General features: G+C 42.5%; 1 protein-coding gene across 1 annotated transcript in view; it reads right to left on the minus strand.

Moving 5' to 3' along the window:
* Positions 1 to 7,008: 7,008 nt before the first annotated feature.
* Positions 7,009 to 16,428, minus strand: part of TMC3 (transmembrane channel like 3) — a 53,155-nt gene continuing 43,735 nt past the window's right edge. The window contains exons 21-22 of the mRNA XM_061159623.1: positions 16,074 to 16,323; positions 7,009 to 9,634 (exon numbers count right to left, since the gene is read on the minus strand). Of these exons, the coding sequence (XP_061015606.1) occupies positions 8,815 to 9,634; positions 16,074 to 16,323 (1,070 nt within the window). The 3' untranslated portion in view covers positions 7,009 to 8,814. The remainder of the gene's footprint in view (positions 9,635 to 16,073; positions 16,324 to 16,428) is intronic.

Below are 16,428 nucleotides of genomic sequence, written 5' to 3' on the forward strand. Positions count from 1 at the left end.
ATATCTATATCTATATCTATATCTATATCTATATCTATATAACTCCTGCAGTTAACCGTGGTTAAAAAATTAGCACATCAAAATATCATAAAAAGTCAGACCACAGTCTGAGGGAAAATTAGCCTGTTTTAACTAAAAGGAAGTTTTCTTAATGTACAAAGTGCTCTTGGAAATCACTAAATCGTTTTCAAATAACCCAACAGACAAAAAGGATGCATCAGATATGAACAGACACTACAGAAAAATAAGCATGGCTAACAAAGATATGAGAAGATGCAGAACCACCCTCACTGTTAGGGAGTTACAAATTAAAACAAGGGGCACTTTTTACACCTATCAGAGAGACAACTCTGAAGAGGTTTGTTAATTCCCTATGTTGGTAAGCATATGGATAAACAGTAGTGGGTGAGAGTGTCAATTTTTGTAACCTTCTGGGAATAGAATAATATATTAAAATTAAAATATATAAAAAATTATTAAAATAATATATTAAAATTTTAATTTACTTGTTTTTTGACCCAGCAACTCCTGCACACAGGTGTATAAAGTTGATTTTACCACTGGAAACAGCCCATTATTTGTCAGTAGCTTAAACAAAGTTATAGGATATCCATTTATTGGACTATTATGTAGCCATTCATATAATGTGGCCCAGATGAACAAAGGTGGGGCTGGAACAGACAGGAAATGCTCAAAAGAGCCTAGGCAACTAGAAGTATGAGTGAATATGAGTCGACTATTTTATTCAAGAGCAGTTCACTCTCTAGGAAGGAAATAAAAATGGTATTTCAACCTTAACTCTACAATAACTTAAAATTTAAATTTTTATCCCCACCAACTACCCCATGGGTGCATGCTTAGTCACTCAGTCTTGTCTGACTGCTTGCAACCTCATGGACCTGCAGCCTGCCAGGCTTCTCTGTCCACAGAATTTCCCAGGTAAGAATACTGGAGTGGGTTGCCATTTCTTCCTCCAGGGGATCTTCCTGACACAGGACAAATGTTTATATGTGTAGTAACAGGAAAAATGTCATATATATATAATATTATATATATATATATATATATAAGTTGAAGGACAACAGCTCTACAGATGAGAGTCAGGGCTCAGGTCAGAGTGCCCTGGTTCAAATCCCAGTGTCCCCATTTGTTAGCTGTGACTTCAGTACATAACTGACCATTCCAGAATTTTTCATCCTCATTTGGAAAATAAAAACAATAGTAATACTAACTCATTGGGTTGACATATGGGTTAAAGGATTTAATAAGTGAAAAGCAATGAGAATGGTGCATGGCATTCAGTAAGTAAATGTATATAATATATATATATCATAGATCATGTATATATATCTTGAGTGAGAAAGAGAAATAACTCAAGTTGTGTTTGTATATGCTTATATTTCTATTTTACATATATGTTATATATGTTGATATATGTACATTAGTTTGGAATATTCACTTCTAAAAAGGCATAGAATAAACTGTTAACAGGAGGGGGTAATGCCAAAAGATGTTTTTTCACTTTATAGCATCATCTACTGCTTACTATATTAATTACTGACATGTAGGTTTTCTTAAATTTAAAAAGCATCATTAAAAAATTCAATGTAGAATAATTCTTAAAGTCGCAGCTTTGAACTCTCATAGTCTGGAGCTTATTAGAATTTTGTTTGGGGATAAAAAACTGTGAAAATGAAGCTGAGGGAAAGTAAGTTTGCTCTAGAAAGTGACTTTTAGACATTGAACATTTAAGAGATTTTTATACTTACAAACTCATTGGAAAAGACCCTGATGCTGGGAGGCATTGGGGGCAGGAGGAGAAGGGGACGACAGAGGATGAGATGGCTGGATGGCATCACGGACTTGATGGACATGAGTTTGGGTAAACTCCGAGAGTTTGTGATGGACAGGGAGGCCTGGCGTGCTGTGATTCATGGGGTCACAAAGAGTTGGACACGACTGAGCAACTGAATTGAACTGAACTGATACTTACAAAATGGAGCATGGCTTTAAAATTGTTCTAGCACTGTAAGACACTTTAATCTTTGCTGCCAGAAAATGCCAGTCCTGGTTATATGTGAAATATTCAGAGAGGCAAACTGTTCATCCCCGAGGTCTTCACACACTGGCAGCAGGCGCCAGGTGAAGTAGGGCCAACCAAGGGCAGGCTCTCATCTGTTTGTCTCCAGAGTCCAGGACAGGGCAGGATGAGTGGCTGGCAAGATCCAGGGGTTGAGTGCCACCTGCCCATCAGAGTTGCTCAGCTGGCCTGTTTAGCAGTCTGCTGGAGGCTCATTCAGAGCCACCAGGGCAGAAGAAATGACTGACATCTGTAGATTCCATTGATCAGACCCCACCCGGGAGGTTGTCAGGCCTCCAAGTCACTCAGTTGTCCAGGGCACACCTCACCGACGTCCAAGATGAATTTTAACTAAGTGCCTATGGGGCAGGAGGCCCAGAGATTCCTAACTCAAACCACCACCAGACCACCAAGGGGGTGGGCCAAGTGTCCAAGTGCGCTGATCCTAAAAGCTCCTGAATGGAGTATTTGCTTTCTACGTAGACACTGATGAAGAATTGTATGCATGTTTACTTAGTCAGGCAGGTGCTAGGTGATCTACTCTGTTGGCATACAGGTACTTCTTTATTCACTGGCAGGCCACTGTCCCAACCACCTTACCTGCGTTGTGCCATTTAACCCTCACAGGTAGAGACAACTATCTCCAATTGCCTGCAGTCCATGGGGCTGAAAAAAGTTGGACATGACTGAGTGACTGAACAACCTGGGTTAAGAAACTGAGGATTGGCACTTATCTATCATCCAGTGGTTAAGAATTCACCTGCCAATGCAGAGAACATGGGTTTGATCCCTGAACAGGGAAGATCCCACATGCTGCTGAGCAACTAAGCCTGTGCACCACAACTATTTAGCCTGTGCTCTAGAGTCCAGGAGCCACAACTACTGAGCCGGCATGCCCTAGAGCTCACGCTCCACACCAAGAGAAACCACTGAAACGAGAAGCCCACACATGGCAACTAGAGTGGCCTATGCAGCAATGAAGACCCAGCACAGCCAAAAGTAAAAATAAATAAAATTATTTTAAAAACAGTATCACACAGGTAAGGGTGACCAAGGCAACATGGCTAATAAGTGGCAGAACTATGGTACACACCACACCTGTTTATATTTCTGAAGGTCACATGTTGACTCATATGCTTTACTGATTCCCACATCCTGTAAGGATATGCAGTGTTTACTATGAAATGGGCAAAGGTTAAAACATACGTACAATAACATATGAACCCTAAAAAGGAGGAAAAACACACAAACACGCAACTACAGAGTATCAGGAAAACAGGAATGCTACCACAGATTAGGGAAGTTAGTCTTCTAGAGGTGTGTAGAAAACTTTTCTTTGAATTTCATGGCATTCATGAATCCAGAAATGTAAGAAGTGACTGTCAGGTGAGTGTATGCTCCTTGGTTCTTGTATCATCACACCAAAGATTTGGAGTGACGGACATTAAAGCCCTCGGTGTGTCACAGCTCTCAGGTCTTGGACAGACCGTGTTATAGCTCTCAGGTCTTGAATGGACCATGTTGGAGTTCTTAGACAAATCAGTGTTACAGCTCCGTGTTGCAGCTCTATTTTATTTAGATATTAGCAGGAAAATCCATCTTCAAGGGGTGAGGGCATGTCAACCCAAAGATGCAAAGAGAAGAGTGCCACAGCACGGGAGAGAGAAAGAGAGAGAGACAGAGAGAGCGCGCGCACGCATGCAGGTGGGGGGGGGGGGGCAGGGAAGGGATAGAGAAAGAAAGCGTGCACGCACGCGTGGGAGAGAGGGAGTGAGAGAGAGAGTGCACGCACGTGGCAGGGGGGAGGGAGAGAGAAAGAAAGCGCACACGCACACCCGTGGGAGAGAGGGAGTGAGAGAGAAAGAGTGCACGCACGTGGGAGAGAGAGAGAGTGCGCATGCACGTGTGGGAGAGAGAGAGAGAGAAAGAGAGAGAGAGAAAGAGCATATGCATGTGGGGGAGAGAGAGAAAGAAAGCGCTTTGGCTCCTCCTTTTATATGTTTTTTCCTCGCCCTGGGCCTGCCCCATGCAAATTGGGCTTAGCCAGGAGTGCTGTTTGTCCTGCTTGAGGTCTTCACTCCGGTCCTCAGACCTTCCCTTGACCTTCGTTTGTTCTATTTTCGCGGGCTTCTCCCTTCCTTGTCTTTTAGCCACCGCCATTTTGGACTCCATCCCCTATTCTAACTACCTAACATGACCAAGATGGACTTCCTTGGTGGCCCAGTGGTTAAGATTCTGTGCTCCCAAACCATGGGGCATGGGTTCAACCCCTGGTTAGGGAACTAAGATCCCACATGCCTCACAATGCAGCAGGGAAAAAAAAAAGGCAGGGCAGGGGAGTGACCAAGAGAATCATCCTTACATCGCTAACATTTTTACAGCAAAGTGATTCAGATTCTTTTCCATTGTAGGTTATTACAAGATATTGATTGTAGTTCCTGCACTATACAGTAGGTCCTTGTTTATCTATTCTATATATAGTAATGTGTGTGCACTTAGTCTCTCAGTCATGTCCGACTCTTTGTGACCCCATGGACTGTAGCCCACTGGGCTCTTCTATCCATGGGATTCTCCAGGCAATACTGCAGTGGGTTGCCATGCCCTCCTCCAGGGGATCTTCCTGACCCAGGGATGGAACTCCCATCTGTTTGCATTTCCTGCATTGCAGGTGAATTCTTTACCCACTGAGCCAGCTGGGAAGCTCCAAAATATATACACTACTACATGTAAAATAGATAATCAAAAAGGATTTACTGGAACAGGAACTCTACTCAGTATCTTGTAGCATAGCACAAAAACTAAGTATCTTGTAGTAACCTCTAATAGAAAAGAATCTAAAAGAGAATATATATTTATATATGTAATTATTATTATATAATATATATTTGTTTATATATATGTATATATTTGTGTATGTAACTGAATCACTTAGCTGTACACCTGAAACTAATACATTGTAAATCAACTATATTTCAATAAAAATCTTTTTTAAAATAATTTTTTTAAAGTACCAGTATCCACTTCAAACTCATCATGGGCACATGTGCAGTAGACACTGTATAGAATAGTGTAACATTATTTTTAGCTGCAAAGAAGTGGGAATGACTTCAATGTCCATCAGTAAGAAATGGATAAATATCGTGTAGTTTATTCATGATGAAACACTACATAGCAGTTACAATAAGTGAGCCTGATCTGTTTATTTCTTCAACGGACATTAAAAAGGTAAGTATGTACAATACATGCAGTATTATAGTACTTACTTAAGATGTACTTACATATTGTTTATGGATGTTTATACATATATAGTTATATGCATACAACATATGTAACTGTAAACAAATGGTGAATGGACACATGCTGAACTCTTAGTAGCATGAGGGGAATGCAACTAAGTGTGGGGATTAGAGTAAATTTTGGTATCTGTAATATTTTAATAACAAAATGACTAGATGGAAATAAAATGTCAACAGTTGTTGACATAATAGAAGTATGAGTGCTTGTCACACTAGTCTCTGTACTATTCTGCATCTTTTAAATTGCTCTAAATTAAAGTCATACCTGATACTAAGTGCTGGAGTATATGTGAGCTGTGTTGCTCACTGAAAGTTGATGAACACATCTGCAACCCTGGATAAATATTGGCTAAACTCATGCTTTCTTAGGAATGCTGCAAGGCCTGCCGGATGGAATGCTCCCCTACCTGCACACAGACACAGGTACTGCTGCCTGGGGCAGAGCTAGGCTTTTTCAATGTCCCAGGGAGCTCTAGGCTACAGCCCCAAGACCAAGCATGTGAACCAGAGTACCCGCATGGACGAATTCCTGCAGGCACCTGTACCACAAAGGGATGTTCCCATGGCAGGGTAAGCTTTTCATCTGGAACATGCCACAACCTCCTGGGTCTGTCGTGGTTGGGAGGGCATTTTGTTATTGTTGAGTCATTCAGTCATGTCTGCCTCTTTGCAACCCCATGGACTGCTGCACATCAGGCTTCCGTGTCCTTCACCATCTCCCGGAGCTTGCTCAAACTCATGTTCATTGAGTTGGTGATGCCATCCAACCATCTTATCCTCTGTCCTCCCCTTTTCTTCCTGCCCTCAGTCTTTTCCACCATCAGGGTCTTTTCCAACAACTCAGCTTTTTGCATCAGGTAGCCAAAGAATTGGAGGGCATGATGTGAAGTAGTTAAGCACTGTCAAGAAATGTGAAAATACTGCACATTTTTTCATGGTTTTTGTGAGGAGTGTTAACCTGGGTCTACTTTTTATTTTTAAAAGTTTTATTTATTTTTGGCTGTGCTCAGTCTTCATTGCTGCACAGGCTTTTCTCTAGTTGTGGCACTCTCTAGTTGCAGTACTCAGGCTTTTCATTGCAGTGGCTTCTCTTCCTGCTGTGGTTCCTGCATTGGCAGGTGGGTCCTTTAGCACTGAGTCACCAGGGAAGACCTCTGTCTATTTTTAAAATGGCATTATTTATACTAGATTTTTCTCTGAGGTTAGAATTAGCTGTAGATCTTGGAAGATAATCTTGTTACCATGTCATTTATAATTTATTCATTACTCCAGTCCATCCATTTACACTCAACAGATGTTTCATGAAATACCTAGGATAGGCAGCCTTCTGAGATGCCCCCCAGAATTCCTGCCCCTGTTGTACATTTCTTGAAAATTTGTTGAGTGTGTTGGCACTTGTGAATCTGATAAGGTTTCACTCTCATGATGAGGTTCTATTATATGGTAAAAGTGAATTTATTTAGATATAATTAAGGTCTCTGACTAATTAACTTTGAATGAATCAAAAGGACATTATCCTGAATGAGCCTGACCTAATCAGGTGAGTCCTTTAAAAGATAATCCACGTCTTGCCAAGAGAGAGATTCAAATGTTAGAAGGCCTTCTCTTGCTGGCCTTGAAGATACAAACAGCCACACTATGGAGAGGATCATGTGGTAGGGAAATGCAGGCTGCCCCTGGGAGCAGAACACCTCAGTCCTACAACCCCAAGGAAGTGAATGCTGCCAACAGCCACACAACATTGGAAGGTGACCCCCTAGCCCCAGATGAGATGCAGGCTCTTGGATAACACCTTGCTTGAGACCCTAGCTGAGCATCCAGGTGAACTATGGAAACTGAGTTGATAAATCAGTGTTGTTTTAAGTTACTAAGTTTGTTATGTAGTGAGAGGGAGAAAACAAGTACAAAATGTGTTATGTATCAGTTACCAGTTCTGCAGAAATGAATAAACACCATTCCTCTCTCAAAGGAACTCAACAGTCTGATGGAGGAGACAGAAAACTTAAAAGATAAATTTAAAGTGAAAGAGTTATCATGGAAATAGGACAGGAGTGCAAATGGGTATAGCTCTGTTCTTTCCTTGGGGCTCATTGGCTGGGTGCCATCAACCTGGAATTTTCTGTGTCTGTGCATTCCTCCTTCACCTACTACATGGAGAAAGCCTGTTGGCAGTAAGAGAAAACAAGGTCAACAAACAGAAGTAGAGCTGAGAGGTGAAAAGACAAAATCCAGAAGATGTTTGATAGCCAGGTCCAGTTGAGCCTGAAGCTAGCTTGATTCTCATCCCTCCTAGTTAAAGGAACCAATAAACCTTGGGGATTTTGTTACCTCCAACCCAAGGGTCCTGACTAATTAATACAGATATATGTGTGTGCTTCATCACTTAGTTATGTCTGACTCTTTGCAACCCCATGGACTGTAGCCCACCAGGTTCCTCTGTCCATGGGATTTTTCAGGCAAGAACACTGGAGAGGGTTGCCATTTCTTCCTCCAGGGGATCTTGCTGGACCCAGGGTTCCAACCTGTGTCTCCTGTCTCCAGCATTGCAGGCCGATTCTTTACCCACTGAGCCATGGGGGAAGCCCTAAGACAGATACATAGTTGGGTAAACAGTATGGTACATTCTTCAGTTCAGTTCAGTTCAGTCACTCAGTCGTGTCCAACTCTTTGCGACCCCATGGACTGCAGCATGCCAGGCCTCCCTGTCCATCACCAACTCCCGGAGTCGACTCAAACTCATGTCCATTGAGTCAGTGATGCCATCCAACCATCTCATCCTCTGTTGTCCCCTTCTCCTCCCGCCTTCAATCTTTCCCAGCATCAGGGTCTTTTCAAATGAGTCAGCTCTTCACATCAGGTGGCCAAAATATTGGAGTTTCAGCTTCAACATCTTACATTCTTAATAAATTTTAACTACTCTGGTTACTATCAAACTGATCATTAATGTGAAGTAATTAAGCACTGTGAAATCTTTAAGGGCAGCCAACTCATTTTGGGGTGCTTATCAGGGAGGACTGAGATATGTATGCTGCAAGAGAACATTATAACACAAACAGGTCACTCCTAAGATTCAGGACAAGGGTAGACATGTCACGTAAGGGTTTTGCAATTAGGTGAGCTGCCTGGCTTGCTTATGATCTGGCATCACACTGAATGGAGGTCAAAGGTTGATTTTTTTGAAACAATCTCCTAAAGTGTCTGGACCCAGAGACCCCCGGACACAGCCCACTTGTGTTCAGTTGCTGTAGATTAGGGAGTCATGGCCCTGTGGGTCTCTGGGCCACAACCAGCAGACGACGTGCCTGAATATGCCCCACTGATCACATCCGCTGGGTGTGTTTGTCTGTCTTCCCAGAAGGGGAGGGACCATGCATTGTCAACCACACCACACTCCACCAGTAGGAGTGATTTCTAGGAACAGGATGCCAGAAGAAAGCCCTAGACATTTGAACAAATCAGGTCATTTAGACCTGCAGTCAACTCCTGCCTCGATATTGCCTTCCTCCGGCCAAACTGGCCCGCAGACCTTGGCCACTTGGGCTGGCTGTGGGTGACCTGGAAGTACTGGTTGGTGCCACTGTTCTGCTGGTCCCTGCTGGATGCCGCGGACATGAAGTCAGATTCTGTGATGGATGGTTCAAACTTGGCCTTAGCCCTGGGCTTCAGAGGGTGCTGGGGGTATTGGAAATTCTGGGAGCGTGCTTTTTTGTGCATGTACATTGGCCTGTCAAGTTGACCCCCAAAGCCATCATTCCAAGATGTGTAATGTGTTGGTCTCTGGAGCTCAGGAGTCAGGGCCTGACTTCCTGAACTTTCGCCAACATAAAAATGATGCACCCCGTGGAGGTCGGTCAAGGAGCGCGGGTGGAAGGCCTGTCTGCTCACCTGTCTCCTCGGAACCTCCTCCTCTTCTTCACTGAGCTGTGGAGAGGCCAAGGGTTCACACCGTCTCATGTTCCTGGGGTACATGTCCGCAGTGTCCCTGGAGGTGTCTATCTTGAAATGTCTTTCTGGCCAGAAAGTTGAATGTTTCTTTTGCTGAGAGTCACGTTCATTAATGAGATAGTATCTGGGGGCATGGGACCGAGGACTATGTGGCACCAAGGCTGAGACCACTGACCCATGGTTGATTGGCTGAAGATCTTTTCGGAAAAGAGGTTCTGAGTGAACGTCTTCAATGTGCTTTGTAAACATCCCAGGTGTGCAGGATCTGCTCCTATGAAGGTCACTTGTGCTCATACATGGGCCACATGGATACCTGAAAGACAGAGGTAGTTAGACACCTGTGGCTTTGGTGTTCTCAGAGCCCCAAGCCATCCAAGTGTTGCAGGACAGGTGGCCGCTGCCACTACATTTTCACCAAAACCTGCTCTGAAGTATCAGTGAGTGTCCAGTGGGGACCTCCCTGGTGGTCCAGTGGTTAAGACTCCACGTTTCCACTGCAGGGGGTGCGGGTTTCATCACTGGTTGAGGAGCAAAGATCCCACATGCCATGAGGCCAAAACACCAAAAGGCAAAACAGAAACAATATTGTAACAAATCAAACCCCACTCATCAGGGCCACTCCCCCACAGGGGAGAGGAGAGCGCCCAACTCCTGCAGGACATTCAGGAAACTCATCTGCACAGGTTGCTGACCACACTGCACACCGGCTGGTTCAGGGGACTTAACTATCCTATCCTAAACTTCCCAGTCGTAACCTCGAGGATAGCATTTGGAAATCGTAGTGTCTTTGTCCTCCAATATGAAGGTAAACCAGGGTCAGGTCCCTTTGAATTCAGCAGTTCAGTAACAGAAGCTACAAGGTAGACTGATGTGAGGCAATAGCAGTAAGAGCAGGCTTCAAGAAAAGGAACCAAGGACCACTATTAATAGGTGCACAAAAGCCTCAGAACCCCTATTCCAAATGCCACTTTGAATAACATTATGATAAAAAACATCTAGGAAAAATTTTTAAGAAATGTGTAGGACCCTGTATTAGTAATAGCCTGTGTAGTGTTAGTCACTCAGCAGTGTCTGACTCTTGCAATCCCATGGACTGTAGCCTGCCAAGCTCCTCTGTCCAGGGGATTCGCCAGGCAAGAAAACTGGAGTAGGTTGCTATGCCCTCTGCCAAGGGATCTTCCCAACCCAGGGATCGAACCTGTGTCTCTTGCATCTCTCACGTCTCCTGCATTGGCAGGCAGGTCTTTATCACTTTCGCCACCTGGGGAGGCCCAATAGTCTGCAGGGCACCATCAAAGAAAAGCACACACTGGATGCCTTAAACAGCAGAAATTTATTTTTTCACAGCTCTAGCAACTCGAAGTCCAAAATCAAGGTGTTCTTAGGGTTGGTTTTGGTCAGACTTCTTTTACTGACTTGTTGACAGTCCTCTTCTAACATTGTAGCTCTTGTTTAGTTGCTAAGTCATACCCTACTCTTTTGCAACTCCATGGACAGGACTGATCCTGCCAGGCTCCTCTGTCTCCATCCTCACATGACCTCTTCTCTGTGTACACACAGAAGGAGACAGAGTTCTGGGTGTCTCTCCCACTTTTTATAAGGATGCTTCCTATTGGATTAAGCCACCCCTCCCCCCTCCCAGTTTGGCCCCCATTTAACCTCTAACCTCCTTATAGACCCTGTCTCCAAATACAGGTGGTTAGGGCTTCAGTATATAAATTTTGAGGGGATACAGTTTGGTCCATAACATTCTGGCTTTTGGCCCCCCAAATTCATGTCCTTCTCATGTGAAGAACACTCACCCCATTCAACATCTCCAGAATTCTTTAGGCCTAGGGGCTTCCCCAGTGACTCAGAGGTAAAGAATTCACCTGCAATAAGGGAGACACAGGAGATGCAGATTGGATCCTTGGGTTGAGAAGCTTCCCTGGAGGAGGAAATGGAAACCCACTAGAGTTTTCTTGCCTGGGAAATCCCATGGACAGAGGAGCCTGGTGCACTACAGTCCATGGGATCACAAAGAGTCAGACATGACTGAGTGACTAAACCACAAGGACAACATAGTGTGTCTAGGGATTGTGGAGTGCATTCTGTGAACAATGCCCCTGATCATCTCTGCCATGTAGCTGTCCAGATTCTTGGACAGTTCCTCCCCATAATGTATGGACAAAGATTGTCACCTTTAGTTACGCTGCCACAAGTCAAGAAACTACCAGAAGCCAGGACAGGCTTGGAACAGATCCTTCTCTAGAGCCTTCAGTGGGAACAGGGCCCTGCCAACAACTTAGGCTCAGATTTTCAGTCTACATAACCAAGAGACAATACATTTCTGCTGTTGCACTTAAAAAAAAAAAAAAAAGAATGTCACCTGCCATTTCTTTAAACCAAGAATGTAAAGCCATCAGGCACGCAGCTACCCAAAACAGTGCACCCTGAAGGAGTTTCAGAATAGAGAAAAACAAGATACTGGCCCTAGGTAGTTGAGATTCAAATCAAATGAATGATTTCAGTGAGCCCAGACTCTTGCATCTTTCCATAGAGGAACAGGGAGCTCAGCTCGGTGCTCTGTGATGACCTAGAAAAGTGGGATGAGTGTATGGAAGGAGGCTCAAGAGGGAGGGGATATATGTATACATATGGCTGACTCATGTTGTTGTGCAACAGAAATAAACACAATATTGAAAAGCAATTATACTCCAATAAAAAAATTTTTTTAAAGCACTAAAGTCATTAAGTTGAGACATCTGTATTTTGCAACTAGCAGTTATCCTTTGATGTTCCACAGCATGGTTTTTTTCCAGCGAAACTTCCTGTGTATTCTGACTTCTCCCTTACCTTTTTGAAACAGTCCCTCAGAACTCTCTGAGATGCCATGTCCTAGGCCATAGTCCTCACTGTGTGTGTGTGTGTGTGTGTGTGTGTGTGTGTGTGTGTTAGTCACTCAGTCATGTCTGATTCTGCGACCCCATGGACTGTGGTCCATCAGGTTCCTCTGCCCATGGAGTTCTCCAGGCAAGAATACTGGAGTGGGTTGCCATTCCCTTCTCCAGGGGATTTTCCTGACCCAGGGATTGAGCCTGGGTCTCCTGCATTGCAAGTGGATTCTTTACCATTTGAGTTACCAGGGAAGCCCAGTCCTCAGTAAGTCTGCTGACTAAAACATAAGTCTCAAACTTTAGGTTGTGCGTTTTTTTGTTTTTTTTCAACTGACACCTCTCCAGGACTATTGGAATCCCTCCTTCTTGCCAGAACCCAATATATACACAAAGACAATTCCTGTTAACTTACTGTCTTTAAAACAAGACAATCCCCCCTGCCAAATAACCCTCCGATATTTTACCTATATTGTTTTCACTGTGTTACATTCTGATCAAATATAATTCTCCATATAAGTTAGGGGCAGTGCACCTTTTTGATATCCAGTCTCCATGAAAGACTGCAGGGTTCTGCTTTCTTATGTGTAGGTACAGTTGAATAATAATAATAATAATAAAATATATTATATATATAAATAATATACATAATATATAATAATATATAATATTATATCTATTATATAATATAAATATAACATAATAATAATAATAATTGACCCATATAATGCAGAAATGGTCTTGCCAATAACTTAGCCAGCCTAGAACTAAAATATAAAAGATCTTGCCAATAATATAGTCAGTCTGGAGTGAAAACAAACAAAAAAAGATAAAAAATTTAAACAACAAGGACCTACTATATAGTACAGGGAACAATAGTCAGTATTTTGTAATAACCTATCATGAAAAAGAATCTGCAAAAGAATGAGGTGAAAAGAAAGTGAAAGTCACTTTGTGACCCCACAGACTATAGCTCACCAGACTCCTCTGTCCATGGGATTCTCTAGGCAAGAATACTGAACTGGTTAGCCATTCTCTTCTGCAGGGGATCTTCCTGACCCAAGTATTGAACCCGAGTCTCCCGCATTGCAGGCAGATTCTCTACCCTCTGAGTCACCAGGAAAGTTATATGTATATATCTATGTTTATATAACTGAATCACTTACTAATGTGACTTTGTAAATCAACTATACTTATAATAATAATAATAAGGAGACAATGTTCTAATTCCAAAGAGACTCAAAGGCCTTAGTGGTTCAGCATCACACTTCTTTCCAGACTCATCTCCTGCCCCCCGCCCAGGCTCTCCTTGTATGTGTGTGTTCAGTTGCTTAGTCGTGTCTGACTCTGTGACCCCATAGACCCCTCTCTCAGGTGCACTCTGTCCATGGGATTCTCCAGGCAAGAATACTGGAGTGGGTTGCCATTTCCATCTCCAGGGGATCTTCCCCACCCAGGGATCGAACCCACGTCTCCTGCATTGCTGGTGGATTCTTTACTCCTGAGCCACCAGGGAAACCCCTCCAGGCTCTGTTTTCTATGGTCATTTTCCAAAGATGCTTCACTTCCTTATAACATCATACCTTTGTTCATGCTTATTCTCTGCTATAGTACATTCTTTAATTTTTTTGTTTTTAATTTTTAATTTGTTTTGTTTTTTCTTTATAACATTCTCTCTATATCCCCAAACCAAAAATATAATAAATGGAAACTGGTTAAATAAATCATAGTCTGTCTGTATAGTGGAATAGTAATGGACCTTTTCAATTACTAGTATAGTAATATATACCTCATCTTTATTGAGGTATAATTGACATATAAAAATTATATATGTTTCAAGTACACAACTTGATTTAATATATGTATATATTGTGAAATAATTACCACACTCAAGCTAATGAACACATTCATCACCTCACATAGTAACCACTTTTTTTACACAAATACCATTGTCTTCGGTTTTTTTACTCTACTGCAGTGTCTCCTTTTTTTTTTAAACTTTTTATTTTGTATTGGAGTATAGCAGATTAACAAGGTTGTGATAGTTTCAGATGCACAGCAAAGGGACTTAGCTTTTACATATGCATGTATTCATTCTCCTCCAAACTCCTCTGTCATCCAGGCTGCCATATAACATTGAGCAGATTTCCCTGTGCTATACAGTAGTAGGTTCTTGTTGGTTATCCATTTTAAATATAGCAGTGTGTACATGTCCATCCCAAAGTTCCTAACTATCCCTTCCCTTCATTCTTTCCCCTCAACCCCCTGGAAACCATAGATTTGTTCTCTAAGTCTATGAGTCCCTTTCTGGTTTGTAAGTCCATTTGTATCATTTTTTTTTAGATTCCACATATAAAGTAGGTCATACGGTATTTCTCCCTCTCTGTCTAACTTACTTCGCTCAGTATGTAAATCTCTTGGTCCATCCACATTGCTGCAAATAGCATTATTTCATTCTTTTCAATGCCATTGTCTCCTTTTAATGGAGGGATTTAATTGACTAAGAACTGCAAACTTTTTTTTTAACTGGTGTAGGTCTTAGGCAATACTGTCCATAACCAACCAAGAATTCTCAGGAACATATTCTAGTTTGTTTCTTAATAAATAAAAAGAATTGTACATTGTCACCAGGTGTGTTTTATCCCAGAAATACAAGAATTGTTCTTTTTAAATCAATTTAAAAAGTGGCTTTTCATCAATACTAGTTTATGGGATTTTCCCTGTGGTCCAGTGGTTAAGACTCTGTGTTCCTGATGCAGGGAGCATGGGTTTGATCCCTGTACAGGGGAAATAGATCCCACATACTGCAATTAAGACCTGGTGCAGCCAGATAAATAAATAAAAGTTTAAAAAAAAAACAGTTTATTACTCAATACTATTCTTGGCTTTTCTCCATTAGTGAGCTCTTACTTAGTCTTTAAGGCTGAAGTCCAATATTATTTCTCCTATGAAATATTTATGCATTCTCCACATAGACTTACCCCGTCCTCTGAAAGTACATGTTTATCGCAGAAGCATAGCATTTATCACATTATATAAAAATTACCTACATCACTCTCTCACTATTCTGTCAACTCCTTGAGGCAGAGATGTGTCTGATCATCTCTGCAGCTATGGTAACCACAGAGACTAGGATAGAGTTGATTCTCAATAAAAGCTTGTTGAATTAGACATTAGAGAATTCTTTACAATAAATTTGTTTTGGGAATTCATGAGTTAGAGTGTTGCTGCCATTGATAAGCAAACAACTGACACACCAATTAAAATTAATCCCTCTGGGATTTCTCTGGTGGTCCAGTGGTTAAGATTTCACCTCCCAATGCAGGGGGTGCAGGTTCGATCCCTGGTTGTGGAACTAAGATCCCACATGCCTCCTGGCCAAAGAACCAAGACATGAAACAGAAGCAATATTGTAACAAATTCAATAAAAGACTTTAAATATGGTCCATATTTTTAAAAATCTTAGAAAAATATTGATTTAAAAGGATAAAATAAAATTAATCCTGCCCTTCATTAAAGTAAGTCCCCAGTGGAAAAAAAATTTTTTTAAGGCATTTTCTTTTCATAGGCTATAGAAATAAATACCCTAGGCTGGCAGGAAGGTTTGCTTATAGGTTATATGGCAGAAGGCTGAGAAGGAAGAATTTGTCCTGCTTGATAAACTTTGTCCTTTCATTTCTTCCTCAATCACAGCTGTCACAGGAAGAAGTGGCCTTGTGATGTTCAGCAGAAATGGAATGTAATGGCTCTCACTTCCTTGGAAACTATTAGGGCCTTTGAAGCCTTAATGGCTTTTTATGCTGCTCTTTATGGCCCTGGGCCATCACAGGAGGGTATCACCAAGGAGGCAGATTTTCTGCCAAGTTGCAGATGACTCACCTGGTAGAATAGTGCCTAGACCTGGAGAAGCCAGGAAGAGGGGAGCTGGGGCTGCCAGGCCCTGGCTGGGGGCTTGGGGTCGTGGGCTGGGCAACGGTCTCCACCCTACTACTCCTGCTGCTCGATGAGTCAAAATTGACCACAGTGCCGTTGTTCTGGGGTGTCGCCGAGTGAGCCGAGGACAACTGGCTGCCGAGATCACTGTCCTTGGGAAACCTCTTGGTGGTTTCGTCCTGGGTTTGGATGCGGGCTGCAGGAAGAGGGAGGGCAAGAGGAAGACACACTCAGGTTGGTGCACTGCCAGTATCCTGACTTCCTGCAGGTGCATCTAGAGTTGTGTGCACTTGCGGATACT

The sequence above is a fragment of the Dama dama genome, chromosome 13 (assembly GCF_033118175.1).
Source record: "Dama dama isolate Ldn47 chromosome 13, ASM3311817v1, whole genome shotgun sequence".
Lineage (NCBI taxonomy): Eukaryota > Metazoa > Chordata > Mammalia > Artiodactyla > Cervidae > Dama > Dama dama.